The sequence below is a fragment of the Sinohyriopsis cumingii genome, chromosome 9, assembly GCF_028554795.1.
Source record: "Sinohyriopsis cumingii isolate HCF-2022 chromosome 9, ASM2855479v2, whole genome shotgun sequence".
Lineage (NCBI taxonomy): Eukaryota > Metazoa > Mollusca > Bivalvia > Unionida > Unionidae > Sinohyriopsis > Sinohyriopsis cumingii.
The window spans coordinates 7517382-7541510 of NC_142969.1; the positions used below are offsets into that span (position 1 = coordinate 7517382).

At 34.0% G+C, this 24129-nt stretch overlaps 1 protein-coding gene across 4 annotated transcripts in view; it reads left to right on the forward strand.

Moving 5' to 3' along the window:
- Positions 1-24129, forward strand: part of LOC149791230 (uncharacterized) — a 43084-nt gene that overhangs the window by 16011 nt on the left and 2944 nt on the right. The window contains exons 5-11 of one of the 4 annotated variants that reach the window (XM_089969710.1): positions 621-749; positions 1377-1565; positions 2027-2149; positions 4317-4442; positions 6114-6185; positions 7663-7768; positions 10910-11118. In XM_089969710.1, the coding sequence (XP_089825836.1) occupies positions 621-749; positions 1377-1565; positions 2027-2149; positions 4317-4442; positions 6114-6185; positions 7663-7768; positions 10910-11118 (954 nt within the window). The other 3 variants (XM_089969709.1, XM_089969711.1, XM_089969712.1) reach the window with 3 other exon arrangements.

Sequence of the window (24129 nt, forward strand, 5' to 3'; positions counted from 1 at the left end):
ACACTAACTGTTTAGAGTTTGAAAACTGTTTTCATGCGTAATTACCCAAATTGCCCTGCCAAATAGTCAGTCGTGTGCATCAAAATTACATATGCTCTGTTACATAGTAATTTGCTTAAGGAACCGTATCTACTGATAATGACATAGACGCCCGTGTCTGTGTGCGTATGTATGTGAGATAGAGAAATAGGTAGGGATATGTATAAACTAGTGCATGTACAAGGTTACACAGCTGTTGTCCTAGGGTGTTTCATGACTTGACGAGGGTGTATTTAAATTATCAAATTGGTTTTATGAGATATTGCATGACAAGATGAGATAAATACTGATAAATTCACAGTGTTATTTCTGCAATATAGGCCGTGACACCTCTTGGTATTGATAAGTCAAGCATCATGTGAAAATAGATATCCCAATGGAATGGGACTTAGTTTATTAAATATTGTTATTTTCCTTTCTGCAGAATAGCTCAACAAAGACGAATATCTTCGTACCATGCTGCTACAAATAAAGCATTTATAATAATAATAATAATAATAATAATAATAATAGTACTAATAATAATAATGATACTATTGTTTGGTTCATAATACATAAATTTGCATATATATTGATTACAGTTACTATTTCATCACATGATATCAAAGACGATGACAGTGGTTGCTTGAGAGTTGAAAAAGACAAAACATACAAAATGTCAGTAGTAAATTGCAGTATAAACTATCGACACCTGTGCGAAACTCAAAATGGTAAGTTGCCTGCATAATGAATTTGAAAGGAATTAATTTGCGACACATTACAGTCATGATGTCACCTCGTTCATCTGCTTTTTCGTGTTTGATTGTATTAGTTCGTTAATTATATTCATGCAGTAGAATTTAACAAAATGAGTGTGAGTAATATTCTTGCTACTAACTATATTTTTTAAGATGAGTTGTAAACATTTGTTTTGTTTCTAATTGGTTTTGTATGAAAAACAACCCCATACTGTTGTTCATTTAGCCGAAATCTGCTCTTATTTAAATAACACTTTGCATATACCGTTTATTCTTAATGACGTGAAAAACAATGACATTATTTAATTCACATTTTAATATTTTGGATACAAATCATCGGGTGAATGAAGGTGAGTGATTTGAAACTCTTGAATTTAAACATAACTGTGCCATAATTTATTTCATAAACGCATCAGATCCATGCATCACGAACACATACTATTTCTTATTATATCACAATCGCTGGATATTTGTAAGACATAATACATTAATTATTAAATTAATGAAGTATTTACTAATTGCATAGCTGTAATTTATGTAGCTCGCAAAATGCTTTCACCTGATGGCATCCATATTGCCTTCAAATTTTCCACATTTTAGGGCAGTATCTGGATCTGGAGGAGAGTAAAAAGGAGGACCAGTGGGTGTATTCAATCAACGATTGTGCAGAGACTGGCAAGAGACCTACAACATTTATTGGAAACATAACAAATTACAATTTCCCAAACGTTCCTAAGTGGCGGTGGACTTCCGTTGTACGAGATCTCGTTATTCGGAATTGTTCAGAGAGTGGGTATACGTTTTCACTGATTACATGACACTATTGTTCATATTAAATTAGCATATAAAAAACAACAATGTGTAACCACGGTATGACACAGCTGAGAAATTAGAGAGGGCATATTAGCCACTTGATAACAAAGACTTGATCATTATTTAGTGTTTCACGCAGAAAACTGAGGTAAAATGATCTTCAATCAGGTAAATTAGGCCAAATGCATATGGAAATGCCGTGGTTCGGAAGGAGATGAAATATAACAATTGTAGGGACACGTTGAAAAATCGTTAATATTTCAAACGTCTTGGGATTAGTTATCTGGTTCTTATTAGAGGTATAACACTATCTTTTGAAAAAGATGTCTGATTAATTACACACAATTAAACAACCTATATGTGCATGTTCCACATTTATGTGCATCATAAGATACAGTTGTACGAATTTTGGCTGAATGTGTATTTTTATTTTCTAGCTTGTACAACAAATGGAAAACATTCACTTGAAGGCTTCTTGAAAAACAATGGTGGCGTAATACAACTAGAATTTGTCCATGCAGGAAATGAACCAGGGAAGAAGTCCGTTGTGTGTATGTCTGGTAGGTTCTCCAGGAAAGCTGTCTCAGTCACGTTTAGCAAGAGAGATGAAAATACAATAGTTATATGAGGCTAAGAAATGAATTCATATTTGACAACGAATGACACAAGTAAATTGAATTTAGATGCTGCTTTGAAAATGTATATCTTGTTTTCATATATATATATATATATATATATATATATATATATATATATATATATATATATATATATATATATATATATATATATAAAGCAGAGCACGATATTCGACTACAGAATAATTAATATAATATATGATGTTATGTAGCAGTTATCAGTTGCTAACAACGAGTCACCTGGCGCAGGAGTTATTAAACATTGCTGATGCATCGGCACTCAGTTTTGCATCTGTATGACGTATGAATTACTTTTAAAACAAATTACTTAAAACAGAAGGAAAGATTTATAAAAATGCCCATAGTGTATGTTTCTGATCATGCACATTAAGACTGTATTGACCTACTTAACAATTGTAAGTCGGGAGAAACATATCCCTGTTCGATTGCTGGTAAGCAATTTTATAGAACAACTCTCTGCTTAGACATGTCCGAAACCTTGTTTTGCTACGGATACAACCTTATTTGCTAGAGTAGTTTGATATTCCCACAAAATATTATATCACCCCACTCTTCACGTCCTGAATCATAATAAATGCTAACACTCATTTTGACACTAGATGTTTTCCAGTTCCTGAACAAAACCACATATTAAATAATACGACTTTGAATACCCACACTCAACATCATTGCAGTTTAGTGTTTATGGGCTTCAGCAACATTTCCCCAGTTAATGGGCAGTTGAGATACCCTTTCATTTGCGAAATTCAATTTGTACCATGGTCACATTGAGCCAAAACGACATATGTTATTTTCCGTAAATTTATGTGAGCGCAAATTATATCCCGGATACTTCATTATTATAGTAGTTGCATGCTATTAAGGAAATTTAGAGAATTATTTAAAAGCATGTTTCTCGGCTGCACAATATATTTGTATTTCTGCATGGTTGTCTTTTTGTAGTCTTTTTGCATTAAACCGGTTGGTTTCAATGTTCTAATTCAGCGTATCCAGTAAGGTTCCATTCCTTTCATGGTTTGGGAACTCCAGTTGGGGTTATGAGCAATTGCAATACGTGTTATGTCAATGAAAGTGTGGTTAGGGGAGAAGTGTTATGCGACCGGGCTTCTGTACAGCTTCTTTGCCATACAATCAGATCTATGAAGGTTGATCCTTTTTGTAGCTCTTCAGTTTCTTTGACATACTGAAGGGCACAGAATTTACATGTGATGATATAAGAGACATTCTCTGTTTTTGCACGTTTTGTTTGGACCATATTTGTTTAGTTTATATATAGTCACTGTGGAAAAAATGTCCAGGTCTGTATCACATGCAGCATTTTTGATGACAGATGCTTGGCAGGAGATACTAGTGATTGTTGGTTGGTTTCGAGTATATGTCTGTATGGAGTTTGTTTTATACCAGTCTGGATGTTGTGTCCAGTAAGACGTGGTATGAGGTAAAGTCTTCTGCCATGAATTTGGTTGAGGGATGGAAGTTTTTTGCCAATGATATGAAATCATCCAGACTTTCTCTACCATGTAGCCACTTCATTTTATATCAACGTTAAAACGTACCAACTGGTATGGTGTAAGTTCAACCTATGCTAAAAGTTGACCCTCCCGTTTTCCAATAAAAATATTAGCATACGAATTTGTCATGTTTGTACCCATTGCGGTTTCATTAATATGGAGGTAGATGTTTTCATTAAATTCAACGGTATTGAGTTTTAGGACACGCTCCAGGAAGTGGACTAGGAATATATATATATATATATATATATATATATATATATATATATATATATATATATATATATATATATAGGTAGTTTCAAACGTGTCAACATTTTGATACTCAGAATTTAATATGAGTCATAACATATAAAAAACAAAGTTGTTCCCTCTAACTCGTCTTGGCACTATACATCTACAATATACACTGTTTATTAGCAAAACCAACTTAAAATCTTTCATGCAAAATAGATAGAAGTATATATTTAGCAAGCAGCTACTGACTTTACTAGTACCATTCAAATGCATTCAATGTACAAAATGTTAATTCGATTTGATGTTTTTTTATGCAATAGGTAAATATAACGAGTCCTCTACACTAGTTACCAAAAGCTCGGAATCAACGACTATTTCAAATGAAACAGCAAGCACCGTGATGTTCTCTACGACACCAGGATCAAAGATAGCGTGTTTGACATCTGGTATATATATATTCCAAAGTAACATAGCGTCATCAAATATATCTACTCCGAAGTAAAATAAACCTCCCAAACTCTTTCATTGGCTGAATATTGCTCATGAATTAAAAAACAAATAATTAAGATAAACATTAATTGCAACTCACTTATTTTCCGAAGCGATCAGTTGGTAAAGTTAAATTCTATGCAATAATTCGGGTATCATCCTGACCATACAGCAATAGTGTGCCTTGGGGAAGGAAATCAGCAATCCACATATTTACATATGTTTCCTACGTATATATTGCACCGATGGGATCAATAGTATGGTTCGATGTGGTATAGTTGTATATATGTGGGACTTGAATTCTAGCATTCTCCAAATCATTTTGTTAAATATCTCACTTTTGTCATTTGACACCGCAAATTCACCTGTAACTCACAGTTTATATGTAACTATTTATGTATAATGCATTATAATACCTTCCGAAGTAAATGTTCGTTCAATCCCTTTTACACTTTAAAAATGGCAGAGTATTTACTGGGACAGTAAATGATTAATATAGTTGCCAAAGCTTTTGGTACACTCTAGTGCAGATATCAAATATGTTATTTATATAGCAATGTTTTTTGATCTTAAAGTTTCCGTATGCCTATTATCATTATCAACCGTGCATTTATAACAATAATAACAATATTAATAATAATGATAATAATAATAATAATGATGTTAGTAGTGCTATAGTTCTTAACACTTCCTCTCGAATAAAGTGCACATAGGTACGAATAATGAAATCCACCTATCTTAAATCAGCTGCGCATCTGTGCGGGCGTATAACTTGATTTAAATGTTTTTATTATCTTGTAGGATGCTGTATATTGTCACATATTCATAAATCACCACCAAAATTGAAACAATCACTTTAGCACATAATTGGATGAAAACAATTTATTTCCCCTCCAGCCTAAAATTAGTATACTTCGAGGTATAATATAATTATTCGCGACCCGAGATCAATCTTTCCCAGCATACAGAAAACAATGAAAGCGTCCACTGAGGTGCGCTAACATCTGCACATAAAAATTAATTGAAAAGGCTATAATGTGAATACATATGATTTGTAAATGATCAACGCAAATGGCTCCACATGGAGAACCAACGCACTTTGGTCAACAATGTATCCTGTCATATTCTTGGATACGTGCCGATCGTGTATGACCAGGTTTCGGTCCTCTTCCATGTCACCTGTATGGGGTTGTGTATTGTGGAATGCGCATAAGGCGTATGTAAATACAATGGAAAGTCTGGAAAAAATCTTCCCAACTGCCTATATATGCCTTCGTCACACACCAGATAACAGCTACAAATATTTCAAAGATATCATCAAAGGGAATTAATAACTTCGTGATAATTTCTCTAGGGAACGTGCGTCAAATTATCGTTGACTCAAACGTTAATATTTTCCAGTAAAGGATACATTATTATCTAGATTAGTGTTTCGGGTCATTTATTCACTGTGGTCTCGGTGTACTTGATTATTTAAGGCTTTGTTGATTTATCTACAGGTGGAGAAGACGGTCATCTTCTTCTAGGCACATATTAAATCGTGACAAGCAAAATATTCTTGGGTAATAGAGGGTATGTTGTTGTCCATATCGGCCAACACGGCGCTCCATTCATTTGCATAATTGCAGCGCTATCGGTGGCTTCCGAATACAGTGTAGTGATCGGATCAGACTGGCACAGACCGCTCGCAGTCCACGTTGGTAAGTCACCGCTAATTTAATCAACTGCAATGCTAGTATTCTAGTAATATAATATGTTAAAATATACAATTGACATGGACGCTCCCGTGCACAAAGATGACGCCGTTCGCGTTTATCAAAATTATTCGTACGACGCACATGTGCCAAACAAACGAGGACTACAAGATCGAAATACAAGTAGATATTTAATGCAAGCAGACGCATTTATTGAAGTCGATGGTAAACTTGAAAAAGCTGATATTCATAATGGTCCTGCCGACTGTGCCAGTCTCACTCCACCTCCCAAGCTGAGTAGCGGTTATTTTGCCGTTGTTACCGCACCAACGATGGTCTCGTGCCAAATTATTTATTTGTGTTGCTGCGACCGCATATATTATTTTGCTGACATCTCCAGCCATTTATTTGGTACTTGGCAGTGACAACGGTAGACTGTTAGTTGTCTGGCCACTACGATTTTTAGAAACTAATCTAGATTATCTATATTTATCCGCAGAAAATCTGCTAGCCAGCTTGTTCATGCCAAGAATATCGATCAGCCGAAGATCTTGAACTTTTATAACCTCGAATGCCTTTTAGTGAACTAAAAACCACATTCACTTTCCACGGAGAGAACTGCACAAAACATAACATCCTGGACAAATCGCCAAGCCAATTTACGTATTACGTGTTGTACACAGGTGCTCATGAATGTGCAACTAGTACCGTTGTAAGAGTGTATCGATAAACGGTCGTGAAATTTATTCAAATAAAGTAGCAATTGAACCTTTATTGGGCAGTTATGTAAGCCCTTTACTCGGAGCATTAAGCGCATTAAGACCTTGAAGTGGAACCAAAAGAACTACTGATCCTATCTGGAGTTCCACAACGCATAGAAGTTCACATGTAACCGGTCACATCACTTTCTTTTCATCCTCGCTTAATCCAAACTTGAATCACCTCGACCTCTGAGCAAACACTGATAAGTTTGTGATTTAATGTCCCTGGTTTCGCTCAAACTCTGAAGATTTTATGTGGGGACATTAACACAACAGTGAAATTATAAACCGGATTTTGTTTTACTACAATCCCCTCTGCCATTCACAATAAAAGCTTGTGAAGCACTACTCGGTCTTTTACCGGTGGAAGCATTGTTATCTCATCAAGTCAATCGTTGCAAGAATACTTTTATGGTGCACAATTCTAAGCAAATATATAGATCTTATCTTTTAATTTCTAATTCTCCAATGAACATATAGCACAAGTTCACTCTGTATTGCTTTTTGTCCGCTTACCTTAAATATTTTCAGCCCGTTTTCTGTTTTCAAATTTCATGGTGTTTTAAAAAAAATGATATCATTATATAGGTGTTGTTGAATGATGTATAGCGCTAAGAGCTTCTAAAGATTAGGCGCTATACAAGGTCCTCATTATTATTATTATTATTATTATTATTACTAAATGCCAATTTGACTGATGTTATCTATATTAACTTTGTCAGAATCGACTGCAAACATTACCCTTGTCCTTGCTGTTGTCGTGTCATTAACGAGTCTACTTGTCATCAGTGTACTTTTGAATATCTTCTTGATCAGAGAGAGGTTAAGGTAAGATGTAAGAAATATAAACATTTCATTCATCATGCAAAGTACAGGAAAGGCAGGCTGAACCGCCGGAGGTTCATATGTATATCATGCTTGTTGACTTTTAGGCCATAGTTCTCATGTATATGATGCTTGTGACTTTTAGGCCATATTTCACATGTATCTAATGCTTGCTGACTTTTAGGCCATGGTTCACATTATATCATTCTTGTGACCTTTAGGCCTTAGTTCACATAATATTATCATGCTTGTTGAGTTTTAGGCCGTATTTCATACCTATATCATGCTTGTTGACTTTTAAGCCATATTTCACATGTATATCATGCTTGTTGACTTTCAGGCTATAGTTCACATCTAAAGCATGCTTGTTGACTTTTAAGCCATATTTCACATGTATATCATGCTTGTTGAATTTTAGGCCATAGTTCACATGTATATCATGCTTGTTGACTTTTGAGCCATATGTCACATGTATATCATGCTTGTTGACGTTTAGGCCATAGTTCACATGTATATCCTGCTTTTGATTTTTGAACCATAGTTCACATGTATCTCATGCTTGTTGAGGTTTAGGCCATAGGTCACATGTATATCCTGCTTTTGACTTTTAGGTCATAGTTCACATGTATATCATGCTTGTTGCCGTGTAGGCCATAGTTTACATGTATATCATGCTTTTGACTTTTAGGCCATAGTTCACGTGTATATCCTGCTTTTGTCTTTTAGGTCATAGTTGACTTGAATAACACAGATTGCAGTGCGCGGATATTAAGAACATTGCTTGAAAATATTCTCTCCTCCGGACACAACATGTGTAATTTAAGTACGCTGTTTCTCAGGAGTAATTGTTGTAAAATAATGATGCCGGTTTTCAATTGTATCTATATAAGAAATTTAAAGCAATTCAGTAAATGATATGTTCATTTACAATGTACTCGGGTCATAAATTTATCTGACAGAACACGCGTGCACATAGAGTCCAACAATTGATTTAACACAATAATTTGACCTGAGTTCAACAGTTTATACAAGTCACTGATATTGTTCCTATATTGGACAAATCATTGTATATAACTTCAACAAGTAATCCGACGAGACCAACCTATGAAAGTTATAAACAAACATAATTAACAGATTGATCTATTACCATGGATGACAAATGTACAGAGCTGATAAACATTATGAACAGCGTATGGTTATATCACCAACGGTGATGCAAAATAAGAATATTAGAAGTTTCTTGTATCATTAATTTTCCCTCATAAAGTGACATTTGATTGTTGATTTAACTCATATTGTGATATTGAATAATCTTGATTCAATAATATAACATGTGTATCTTGTGGGGTACATTTGAAAAACACGATGAATTTCCGGTTATATTGTGCTCGTCGTTTGGTCAACAACACAACAACGCACCGAGTTATATGATTCCCCATTAAAACAGCTAAAATATCATTAATGTACCGTGACGTACACGCCACACAGTTAAGCACGAACATAATAATAGACTTTACATGCTCTCACATGAACTTTCTTCGTTACGCTTTAAGTCATTGTATGCGAACAATAATTATTATAATAATCACAGACGTGCATAAATCCTAGTCTGACAAGGATAATCTAACTGAATTATAAGAATTCGAACACCCCTAATTATTTAATGCATTGAATGTATTTTTAAATCAATTTTTCTGTTCACTATAACAAGCTAACATGAAACAGATTATGTTATATTACATAGCATGACGTATGTCGTTATTTAACATGTCTGACTCGCAGCAAAATTGTTTTTATTTCATTCATTTCTTCCGTAACCTGGTTGGCAGCAGAGGTACCGCTGATGTCATTGCGTTACTCTCCCTCTCACTCTCTCTCTCTCTCCATAACGCCCTGTTCTCCACAGTCCTTTGAGACTTTTCACACCAATGCAAATCCCCTCTTTGATGTTTTCTTCACATCTATGCTTCTGTCTATCTCATGCTTCTCGTACCTATTGCTGTGCCTGTAGGATTGTCTTTGGCATACTAGATGAGCGTGAGACGACACCATACCATCTTAGTTTGTGTTTGTTTAGGATTTAAGCAGATCTTCATATAGTCTATTTGCACACTGCTATCAAACGCAAAACTCTTCACGAGATGCACGGCTGAGTATGGGATTTTTGGGATCATTCGGTAACATCTCATCTCTAAAGCATGGATTCATTGATCTAGTTCGCTGTCAGGGTCCATGTCCGACATGCGCACATGAATACGAACAAACACATTTGATCCTAGACCCAGGCCTAATGTTGCTGTACTACCAAACAAGCTTCAACCTACTTGGTGCAGTGGCTGTCCCTGCAATCAGAGAAAGAAGTTCAGGTTTTGAGCCTACATTTGAGGTTTTAGCACCTATGTATTAGAATATCTTCAATGTACTCAGCTTAGGTAAATTAACTCTTTTCTTTAGATGCCACTCGGGCAATTTGTCAATTACCTGGTCTTTCAGTGCCGATCTCCATCCTATACCTTGGTGATGCCTAGATGAGACGGTTTATTGCGGTTTCCACATAAGAATGTCAACGAAAATAAAGGAATTTGATATTTCACCTACAACTGAAACCTGCTCGAAACCAGGTTATCTTCTTGACAAAACCCATTGCAGTGTGATAACACCAAATGTACTTACTATATAACTAGACTAAAACTATGCTGTTGGGTCAGTTTTCACTTATATAAAACTTATAAAGTGCTATTATGTTTTTAGATTATGACTTCTAAATTAATATCGGTTTCATTTTCCTTCATAGGGTAGAACAACAAATTGGTTAAGCTAGCCCAGACATCTTTCTAAACGCGCGTTTTCTATTTTTCATATTGTCCGCTTATTTCGTTTATTACTTTTTTAAACGTCTTTTAACACTGTCCTAAACTAACTTTAAGTGTACATTTTCTAATTAATGGTGCCATTTCAAAATTATTTATAATAGATAAAGACTACATATATGGGGATCTTAGGAGAACATATGAACCGATTCACTGAAATTTGTTGGCATAAATACCGATATATATACATATATATATATATATATATATATATATATATATATATATATATATATATATATATATATATATATATTGTGCCGTTCTTTTTTAGCATGCAAATAAAGAGGACAACACTACTACGGCATATAAGTCATATGACACATGAAGATGAGGAAGAGAGATATGACACTATATCCGTGGCGCTCAGCACTGAGATCACAAGAATACCAAACACACACTGTATTTTCTCCACCTCCACGGCATCTTATATATCACCGGCCCAAGACCAGGATGGATACTTAATACCCATTACATTTGGAGGTAATGCTGCGTACGATTATGTTGAATGCTTCCAAACATAGATATATAGAGAGTTTTGCCTTAAAGGAAATCCGTATAGGGAGATTTTCTAGTATGCTTGACCACTGAGTTTAATATTTCATTGTTTACAAGTTTTCCGGACCAGGCGAAATTGTCATGTATACATGTTTCGGTCCTGAATACAAATTGTCAACAAGTCTGATTATGATCTGTAGCGCTACCAGTGAGGATAAAATTATGGTCATGTATGCTAGATAACATTGTATTATTTAGTATTGTTCTTTCTCGCCACTAATACAAATTGTGACATGTCAGACTGATGATGCATACATTATAGATGCCATATTAGCACAATTATTATATTGTTCAATTATACAACTGTGATGAGTTTATTTTGATGGAGATGTTGTAGGTCTGAAATTATTGATTATTAATGTTACTCAAAATAATAACATATTGCACATACCATTCTACAAGATCCTGATAACGTTGTATTGGTACTATACTTATCGAGTGGGAATACAACTTGATATCGTAAATGTGTAATGCGCACAAAATCGAAAGGGATGCATTTGGAAACCGGGATTTTTTTTCTTCTATATGTTATACATTTAATTTTGTTTTTGCCTAATTACCATTAATAATGTATGCATCGTTTATATTATTGCTTACTAAACCATATGCAGACAGTATATTTAATAATTTTCTAATTGAATAATTCTGGTGATTGTTTCGTCATTGCTAGTATGTTCTTTCGCTGTGCAGTTTTCTAACTACCTGTAAATAATTAATTTTGATATATTAAAACCAGTGTGTGATATTGCATGCATTCTATCTCGGTATTGAGGTAGTTTGTATATTCCATAGTTACAAAGGCGTTTTGTTAGAACTTTCTGAATAAACGCTATTTATCTTTTGCGACATAGATTTTCAACATATGGCGCGATAAATCTGATCAAATAAGTAATCACATGGTTAAACCATCATCATCTGTGGAGTGAGATTTTGATTAATAAATTGGAAAAAAGCATTGCTCACGAGCGCACTTCATTTTTTAATTCTTGAAAGACATTTACGAAGAGCGGAAATATTGTATTTGCCTACGCGCCTAAATTTGGCTAGCAGTCCTTTTCTGAAAAAAGTTGCTGACGCCCTTCTCCAACACTGTTTGGACGATTGTAATGACGCTTCTCGTATTAGCTGCTTCGATGCACATTAATGTTTTGATTCTGTTCACTCTCCCAGTTGTGCAGAAAGCCATTTTGATGGTTTTGAGTAGCTAGGAAATAGGTTCCTTGTCACTACTCCTTCCATACAACCTGTGTATTTTTATTCGGACTTTTCACGATGGAAAATAGATTGGTGTAGATGCCATGTACGGTCGCATCTTAATATATTTTATTGAAATATATTAGACAACGTAATTTGGGGAGAATTATGTTCTATTTCGCTTTCCTCTACACATTTCGACCATTAAATACATTTGCATAATGTAGACATGTGATGTATAGACTCATATATTGACTTTATCAGCTTCTTCATTATACTAAATATTTATAAACATACTTTTGAAAGAGAGATACTTGGATACTGATGTAATCATCATTTCATGCACTCTGATTGTAGGACTCGAATTGATTATGCTAGCTATGTTGTATGTACGGATTAAATTCACCCCTCTCCAGGTATATTGGGGAAAACATTGTCTTGGTTGTTAAAAATAAGGTATATTATTAATCGAGATTGAAATTTCTATCCTTCCTATATAGTTCTGAGGAGTTAGGTATATCTTTCCTGACTAGTTACGTGGCGGGTAATATAGTTTACCAAACACGATTCATATTTCCACTCTGGTCCACGTTGGGGTAAAACACCTGTTCTCCATCTATACAATTATCAAGGCTGAAAAATATACAGCAAACTGTGGGGTGCATTTGAGAAAAATAAAACAATACACCGCTCCTCGCTTCAGTTATATTTCGATTTAGTCATCAGGCATAGTGTATTTCTTGATGAAAATAAATATGTTGTTTCATTTTACGGTTTTCTAGAACTTGATTTGTGTACCACAAAGAAGATGATGGTCACTAATTGAACGTGTTGGAATGAATGTCTTGATTACAAACACAGGATAACGTTATGATTCCAAAGCATAAACATATGTAACAGAAAAATGTGAAACCAGTAATTGAATTCGAATCAGCTCTTAGTTTATTTATCTAAAATCCAAAGTAAACTTCGGAGGACATTTACAGATTTTGTGAATTGAATTCGAAATAATGCTACATTTCCCTTGAGATGTTCAAAAATATAAAAGATTCCGACAGTGTTCCAAACGTCTTAAATGTCCACATATAACACAGTGATACGGTTATGAAATAACACTCAATAAATCGAGGTAGCGTGTGCAAGTCAAAGAGCCAATGAACGCTTTTGCAATTTCCAAAAATATTTAAAATAAATAATTCCTCTTAAACTAAATCTGATTTCAACAACACAACTGCGAACTGCGGTTCAGCTAAACCAGATTAAATAATTTGCTTTCCAAATCCCCTATGATACATATATTCACTTTATCGACTTCGTCAATTATATGAAAAATTCTTATTGAAAATACTATTCTAACTGAAAACATGACTGTTCTAGAACTCAAACGTTACATACAGTTTGTGTTTAAATATTACAATCATGGACCAAATCTAGCTAAGTAAACATTACGTTGAGAACATAAAAGTAAACACAAACGTTAGCAAACGGTATAAGTTAAATATCTATCAGTACGAATAATGAAAGTTATAGCATAATCATCACCTTGTAAGCTTCAAAAATATGGAACTTAATCTTTTGAATAAGAATTTATATTTGTGGAAAAGCATTGCATGTACTTATACAGCCATATATCATAGAACACCAATTACTAGAAGTTCTGACTCACAGTTGGAAATATTTGAGTTGACGAGGAAATGTGTGTCGGCTTTATAAACGTTACACGAATATTTATTATTATTATTATTATTATCATTATTATTATTATTATTATTATTATTATTGTTATTATTATTATATCGACAGGTGTAGTAATCACTGCTATGTATGTGTATATATATATGTATATATGTATGTATGTTTGTATGTTTGTATGTATGTATGTATGTATGTATGCATGTATGTATGTATGTGTGTATGTATGTATGTATGTATGTATGTATGTATGTATGTATGTATGTATGTTTGTATGTATGTATGTGTATTTTCCATGTTTCACATTTGGGACGTATCTGTTTGATCTATGATAGGTACGATTTTTAATAAGGTGACCAAAACTTTAATTTCAATATCAATTATAAACACGTTCTCGAATTTCGATAATGATTTTGGGATAATTGAATCATGTGGTTAACCACTGATGCGTAAATCACGTAGGATAAGTAATCATGTTTGTATTGTAGGGTTAAATTGCGTTTTCGCCTCATAGTTGAGCTGTGAGCATGGATATAGTCGGAGATAAATGTGGACTTATATTCTTACCTAATTTCCGATTTCCAAATATTGATTTTGCTGTGATATCAATGGCCAGACTGTTTAATATTGTTTAGGTTTACCTTCAGCTTAAACCTTTATTTAAATTATGTATTGTAAGTACAAATACTCATATTACTTGAGAAAAGCAACAATTGCATTATTGTGCCTGGAATAATGCCATAGTGATGGAACATTTGTTTATATTTCCAAATAAGCAGGGTACATTCTCACATTCATGCTCTTGAATTAATTTGGAATGCTCTGTTAAATGGTATTTGTGATAAAAATATTCGGATACGTGTGTCTTTAGTTCACAAAACTGTAATTCCGCTTAAATATTCTTGTTTTATGTTAGATATTTATATTATGTGGTAATTTTTCAACACCTAACGGTTTTGTTTTTCTATTACTTGTTTGAGACCATAGATTCGAATTAGTATGCATCGTTTAAATCATCCAGCACCATGCTAGTTCATGGTTATTTCCAATGTGAAATTTCGAATAACAATGAGGAATTTCCTGCAAGGTGCACAGTTGTCAGCCACAAGGTAGAAATTAAATGAATACAAGACAAAGCTCAATCGTAAATATATTAAATGGAAGAGACGCAGAAAGTGCTGGTTAATGTATGATCCAGTAAATGAGGTAATGATGTACTGTCATTATTTGTGAAGGGCAATGCAATTGTTAAATCAAAACATATTTCATGTCGCTAATCAACTGCTCAGGAATATTTAATGATGTGTAAACAAATTTTCTTTCTTAATGTTGGTTATCATTTCAAAAACATATTTTTATATAAATTATTGCAAATATCACAAAATGAAAGGTCTCTCTCTCTCTCTCTTTCTCTCTCTCTCTCTCTTATATCAATCTCAAAAATTATAAATATACGTTTTGCAAAAAGGTGAATGCGTGTGTCTCGACTATGATGACCTGAAAGTTGCTTTCTTCATTGCACTTTACCTCTCAATATCATCAGTTTTTCAACACATTCGTATTTTTCTATCACCGTGTTTTTCCACGGCAAGCAACAGTACCGAATAATGTTATTCTTCCTTAAACATGACACTGAACTTATGTTGCTAATGTCGTCACACAAAGTACAAGAACCTTTCGAGCTTTATATCATAATGTTCAAAATAAGCATTAACGTGAACACATTTTCGTAGAAAAATTAGTTATGATTTTTACTTACGTGTGGCACAAAAACGACTTTTCTGCGCCGATCTACCTCGTTACATGTACAGGTTGCTTAATCTAATGTCCACGTGAATAAACCATTGCTGCAATTTTAAATTTCAGGAGATTCATATTCTCAGTATTATTTGTAAAGGATACCTGAATTCACGATCAAGATGAGTCGATGTCTATATCATTACCTTATGTTTGTCTCATTGTTTCTGATGGATAAGAGCTGACTTCACCTGTTCATATTTATGTCGTGCACAGTTCAAATGCTCTATAATACCAATACAATATCAAACACAAACACTATTCTTTGAAAGTTAGAATGTGTTTAAACGTCATCTAAATAGTACGCTGAATATTACAATACGCCACTTTAATCCTCATTCTTTTATTCGAAATACGAGAAAACAAATATTTTATTTTGTATCAATGTGAATGGAAAATGGGAACCCTCTGAATAAGATCCGCCTGACGGACACAACTTCTGCCATTGAGGGACACATTTCTATCAACACCGATTCACATGAAGGTTTATATTAAATTTAAATTTCTGGATAACTATAAAGTACACAAGTAACCAATTGGAGAAATCTACTCTATCCTCACCTATCACCAGATATGTTTATTTTTATTTGTGACTATACGTCCGCAAACAATGATGCATTGGTTATTGTGTTCGGAATAGAGAGGGAAATGTACGCAGTTGAGAACTCTACATCTTTCAGCCATGACAAACTCGTGATATACAGAACGCCCAAATTAGCTAGAACATATGTTTTCCCCATTTAATGGCGGACGGAACAAGGATGACATATTTGCTGTGTATACACACATTAATATAATAGTAAATTCAAATGATGTCATGTTTACATCCCCAGCTATCTGAAATTTAATTATTTTATGTACAACTCGCATGATCTTTGAAACTGTAATTATTGTCCACACTTTATAGGGAGTTGGGGTAGTATTAGAAAATACAACTTGATAATCACCATTTAGTTCCCGTCTCCTGTGTTATGTTTCCTTTGTTCGAGGATTAGGGTAGTATTCTAACCTACCTGACTATTATAAAGTTTAAAGATTTTATTTGAAGTTTACTCCAGGACCTAGCCCTGATTAGGATCTAATTATGTTCTGGGTGGGAGTTGACAATATTTGAGGCAATGTTACTATTAGATATGGTCAGTGTCTATAGCATTATGTTGTGTTATGAGTCAGATGACATTTAAGGACATTCAATTTTCAAGAACAGTGTACTTCATTCAGAGTATTCCACACATTTAGACTTGACATGGAACGTTCATGATTATTGGTTATTTAAATCACAATACTGTAAGATGTTTTTATTTTCACTTTTGTATTCAAGGAAATACGTTGTATGTTGAACTTAAAAAAAGATAAAATAAATATGTAGACTTTGTTTCATCCGGTTATATAGCGTAATATCATATCATATTTGTAACTCACAGAAACACAGGCAAAAACAAGCTTTGCAAAAAGAAATTATTCCTTCAGATAAGCATCATTCCGAAATGGGAAATGAAAATCACACACGAGAAGATTAATTATTATATAGAGAGTTTGAGACAACCATGGTGATTGTACATCACAAGGTAGTATATGAGATGTTTTCGGTTGATATTGGCAGCAGATCTCATCAAATGTCATAACTTTGCCTTGGCTAAGATTTGCTACCTGCACCTATTATAATATCAAATGAAAATATAATGATTGACGTTATTGTAGATCAAAAGTGATATAATCATGTATTCAAACATATAAAGCGGTATATGTTGATAAGACATTTCCATGATCAATGGGTCAGTGCGCTGGTGATGCGATATATATTCTTAATCACGACATATGACTGATGTCAGCTTAGAACCCATTACGAAATTGTGAATGCCTAACCCGATCGATTAAATCGAGACATTATATCTATCTATCTATCTATCTATCTATCTATCTATCTATCTATCTATCTATATATATATATATATATATATATATATATATATATATATATATATATATATATATATATATATATATATATAGTGGCATTGAACTGTTGATGTTAAACAAGCTAAACATAATTTCATGGAAATTACGATGGACATATGGCCAGTTACTCTCCATTTATGCATGAACATAATTCAATTTCTCAAACGACACTAGTCAATACTTATGTTATAAATGTCTAAATGTTGCGCCCTACTTCTGGTTTCCAGTTTCAAATTAGTTATATATGAAGCTGTATATATACCAACGCATTACACCATACTAATAGCATAAATGCAAGCCCCATCCACCCTCATCTATGAACTCCGACTAATATTTCGAACGCTTTACTAAAATCGCCCAATAGAAGTTAAAGCAATGTAGTTGCACAGTCATCTCTTAACTCCAAGACTCACCCTTTTGCCAAATGAAGTGTATGGTAGGCATTACAAGCGTATCATCTGGCGTGATTTCATTTACCTGCGCAATATGTTACACAGCTATAATCAAAGGTAAGTGTCATACTATATCGATGAATTTCACTACAAATGGACACGAATTTGCCTTTGTAATAACGCGTTGCAAGTAAGAACGACGAATTCCATAAGAACACGTGTCATACGCAAGAGTAATATTAATAAAATGAATTGCTTGGTACATATAGCATTAGCCAATTTTTATAGCTATGAAATAATCATAAAATACTCCTAAGATCACTGGTATTAGCAGTCCTGATACTCTACCATATTACTTTAGAGTAAATCGACTATCCTTGGCTAGCGATGATAGGATTTTGCGTTCAGTAATGAAGGTAAGGAAACTAATCTTCGAGGTACCTAAATGTGAATGATTTGTTGACGTAATCTACTGATATCATGCCAGAATAGAAGTAGATTGGAATTACAAGGATTAATCGATAATAGTCGAGTATGTATCGATGTTTAACGTGTTACCTACTCACTCCAAAGGTTAACATAACGTCCGTCGGACTTGCCTTTTTTTGTATGATTACGTAAAATGTACACATCGATGAATAAATACCAGGTGTTGGTGGAGGTGTGTGATCGCCTCCACTCCTTATTGACTTTGGTTATCGTTATCCAGGAATCGACCATGGTTTTATTGGCCGGATCGAGCAACCAATCAAATCAAAATAGGAAATTAAGGGGAGGGATAACACAGTTATGAGCAGAGATGTAGTAAAGAATAACAGGACCCCCATGCTTAAAATACGATAATTAAATCAATTATATCAGCAAAATTAAATCCAACAAAACATGTGAATGTTTCTCTCTCTAGCAGAAATAGTTGCAAAACGTATGCACATTTCAACTAGCCGTTTGTCATAGTGATTAAGACAGTACAACATATGATCGAGTGACTGTTCGAACTCAATTCCCAGTAAGACAGCATCAGCTGGTCCGTCTGGGCTTTCTCATATCATTCCTTGCAATGGTCGCGTCTCTATCGTCTTGTCTCCTTGTCTCTCTGTATCTCTGTCTCTCTATATTTCATTCGTTCTCTCTCTCTCTCTTTCTCTCTCTCTCTCTCTCTCTATCTCTCTCTCTCTCTGTCTCTCTCTCTCTACTAGCCCCTTCGGGTCATCAACCGCTTGTTTGCAGACTGTGATCTTTCCCCAATATGTATTACTGGTTTGGAATTATTTTATTTTCCTTCAAAATAGAGTATTATTCTCACCTAGATACATGAGAGTCACTTTTCTTACCCTGGGATGAACAATATCCCTCAGATATTGTATATCGTAATTCAAAGGAACTAACTTTGGTCATATCGCACCTACTAAACACGTACACAATATTAGTCGTGTCGTTGTGTCTTTCTAGCTGTTCTCGCATTCCAAATGAGGCCGTGATGTAATTGTATATCTCTAGATCGACAAACGTACCCCGTTTTGGCTATACATTACCACCTGAGCATTGCCAGTTGATACACGGTTAAAGAGAATTCACAACTTAAATTACATTCGATTTATTGAACTTCACTCCTTGCCCTAACTACTTTACTTTGCTAATTAGCAATGTATTCCCATACATTTCTAGAAATATGACTAACACATATTCTGTATTCATCACCCACATCATTTAAGACAGATATCGCTGTATATTCTCATATGTTGCTTCAGAAGAAATGCATGCAATTTTACACACTACGTGATTTTTATAAAAATGCTAAACGATCAAACTAGGATCTCATTCATATACCGAAGTAGTGTGTGACATTCTTACAAGACATGAATTATAGAACATGCATACTTACTTATCAAGGTTAATTTGATGTGTGAATTTAAGATAAAATAATTCAACACTTAATCACATACAAGTATCAATTAACAAAGTGTACGTAATTGATACTAACCATGTGCTTTATTAGACATTCGAAGTCGAATGTAACTTCTTTTTCTTGTCCCCCACTTTCCGACACATGCTCCTTTGAACATTTTAAGAGAAAGTCTAAGTATATCCTGGATATAAATTTTGGCGAATCTCAGAAACGTAGATTACTTTTCCGATGGCGATCTCTTTAAGACCATTAATACACAAACCGTCCTTTTGCTTCACCAATCATAAATACTATTTTAACTCCCACAATTCTAACGAGTCCCATTGTAATGAGAAAAATCCTTTCCTGTCCGCCGTTAGTAATAACTATTCTCGGAGATATCATGTATAACACTTATTTCAAATCGACAACAACGTCTTAAGTTTATTTTGCCAGGTTCACCTCACTCTTATTATTTTAAAGTTATTGACCTATTCGTATCTGCCTTTAACCGTTAGCCACGCGGGTCCTAGTTAAAATCAAAATCATCATGCCCCAAGCAGAACAGATTCCATTCCTCGCTGTAAATAATGCATGCCGAGTCTAACCCATACGTCAAAACTCATCGACTAGGTGTCAGGTTCACCAAGAACAAAGTTTGCCCCATCACACTTCCCAACCATGACCTTTAATACTATAGGAAACAATTCTTTATATAACCAAGGCTGGTTATCGATGTCAAGTCAACAACTTTCAGTCATAGTATGTCACGCTTTAGCTTGAATGGTGGTCATGAAAACATCACATGATCCTAGAAGAACGTTCATAACTGAAGAGCCTTCATGTTCGCCCTAATTCCTGACTGTCTCTGTATGTAGAGAATAAAAGAACGTGGCTAAGTCACAATAAATATTTCGGTGTGCAAATATATATATATATATATATATATATATATATATATATATATATATATATATATATATATATATATATATATATATATATATATATATATACATATATATATATATATATATATATATATATATATATATATATATATATATATATATATATCTATGTATATATATATATATATATATATATATATATATATATATATATATATATATATATATATATATATATATATATATATATATATATATATATATATATATATATATTTGTGGGGGGAGTGATGCAAGACTGAATAAAATTATCCATCTTGTTATCATTGCACACGGGAATTAAATGTGCACTGTCAACAACATTTAAACTTTATATCAATGTTCATCCATAGACACGAAGATATCACGGTCATGGTTATTTGTAGTTGTGTTATATATATATATATATATATATATATATATATATATATATATATATATATATATATATATATATATATATATATATATATATATATATATATATATATATATATATATACATATATATATATATATTTTTATATATATCTATATATATACATATATATACATATATATATATATATATATATATATATATATATATATATATATGTGTGCGTGTGTGTGTGTGTGTGTGTGTATGTGTGTGTGTTTGTGTGTGTGTGTGTGTGTGTGAGTGAGTGTGTCATACAATACTGAATAAAATTATACAGCTCTGTTTAATTTCAATCAGGTTTAGCTATCCATCTTGTTGACATTAATATGAAGGATGTTACTATCTGATGGGAATATTAATTTATATATTTCTGTGTTTGAAATTTACACACACGTAACAGGGACAAGTCGTATTCTTATAAGGCCATGCTCATATAAATTAATCTTGTTGGGTGTGCTAAAATCTCCATTGGTTGTACCTAATCCTTTGGGAGTTCTAAGTACACTGATTTAATAACTTACTTAACCAAGCGACTTGCACTTCTGAGTTTTGTTTTATTTCATGCCTTCAGTAGTGTAAATAGTTGTTGTAGGACTGCTGTAAATAAGGTCTAAGCGACCGGGGTACCATCTTAGGGCGCATACTGGTGAGTAATGCAGCTGAGATTATCTCAATAGATCGATTGAGCCGAGATAGAGAATATTCATTTGTCTTTTCCCAAATATTCTTCCAAAGGAAACAAAATTGCGTAATTAGAACGAGCGAACTTCCAGAATGGAGACCCATGTAATTCAGATCTATTGGGATCGTATGCAGCTCGTTCACTCTGCATTTTGAACTAACTTTATAATGACTTGGAAAAAGATTTATGTGAGGTGAAAAAGTAAGAGTGAAACTTAGACGTGTTTAGCCAAGTCAAACTACATCAAATATTATATTTAAAATGAATGCGAGTAAGCGTGGATATATCGAAATTGGTCAGCAGGAGTGCGATTACTTTGCGGAGCTAATAGTATATGCCATGATTGTGATTGAGGTTAACCTGTCTATAGAGAAATATAAAGACGTTATCCGACGGATAATACACGCTTAGAGCGGTGTGAAGTAATTGAAGTGACAGTAGTGATTGTTAACAAACGGTCTCCCTAATACAGAATATTCATTTGTCGGTTGGCAATTCTAAGTATTCTTCAAAAGGAAATACTATTGTGTAATTCGAACGACTAAACTTCCAGGATGGAGACCCATGTGGTGCAGATCTACTGGTATTATATGCACCTGATACACACTGCATGTTGTACTAGCTTTATATTGACTTGGAAAAAAGGTTGTAAGATAACCGTGAATGTGAGATGAAAAACTAAGATTCAAACGGTGACGTGTTTAGAAAATGTCAAACCACAACAGATATTATATTTAACAAGAATGCGAGTAAGCGTGGATATATCGAAATTGGTCAGCAGGTGCGCGATTACTTTGCGGAGTTAATATTATATGCCATGATTGTGATTGGGGATAACTTCCTTATAAAGAAATATAAAGACCTTATCCGACAGATAATACACGGTTAGAGCGAAGTAATTGAAGTAACACTAGTCATTGTTAGCAAACGGTCTCCCTAATATGACTTCAAGTGGAGAGGATCTATAGTTATTATGACCTTCTCTAAAAGTACAAACGCCTTTTCGGAACATGACTGAAATGAATCAGGTGTGAAGAATGGGATTCTCAGGACATTGATGCACTAGAGCCGATCTCGACGTTTTGAAAGTTGTGTTGGTCGTTAGGAATTGTTGAGGTCCGTCTGCCTATCATTCAATGCTCAAGTGTATCCAGGATTTTTCTTTCATGTTCGTAGGACAATGCGGACTATTGTTCAGTCTGTGTCGTCATTTTCTGAATTATTTCATCATCAAAACAGACTAAGTTAAGGCGCATGCTTCATTGCCTACTAGTGTTTAAATAACATGCAGCTGCGTTAGGAACAAGATCAAGAGACGGAATGCTCTATTAGGTACAGACACAATTGAAGGTTCAGAATGGACAATTGGGTTTCGTATCTTTTATACTGAGTGGCCCAGAAAATGTCTAGAAAATGAATGTGTCTCACTTGCATATTATCTGATTCTGCAAGAATCAGAAAATGCACAAACATGGCGTCCGGTAGAGGTTCGTTGATTTGTCACCCATTCAGACATTGTCGAAATGTGACGCTCAAACCGAATTATCTGACCCTTTCAGCACAGGTGTTTCCTTGCATGTGTTGTGCTCACTAAACTAATTATCAACATTAAACGAAACAAGTATGTTTCTTCAGGTTTTTATCCAATGGCATTACTTCGTCGAGGACTCTGAGTATTCCTCGGAGGAGGTGCGTAATTAGCATAATACGTCATCTAGCTTCTTAATTAATTTCCAACGCCAACTTCTTGATTGACACCTGATCTGACGCATGTTCAATATGTTGGATGCATACTAAATGGAGACATTGTGTTGATATGTGATAATTATTCCATACCTAGATGGACATAATGCTGACAAGAGATAGGTCTGCACTTCTCTTTGTTGAGTTGCCACAAGATAATGGAGTGAGGAGGTATTTGCTTCTTCGTCATGACCTAAACTACGAATGCGCCTAATGAAAGG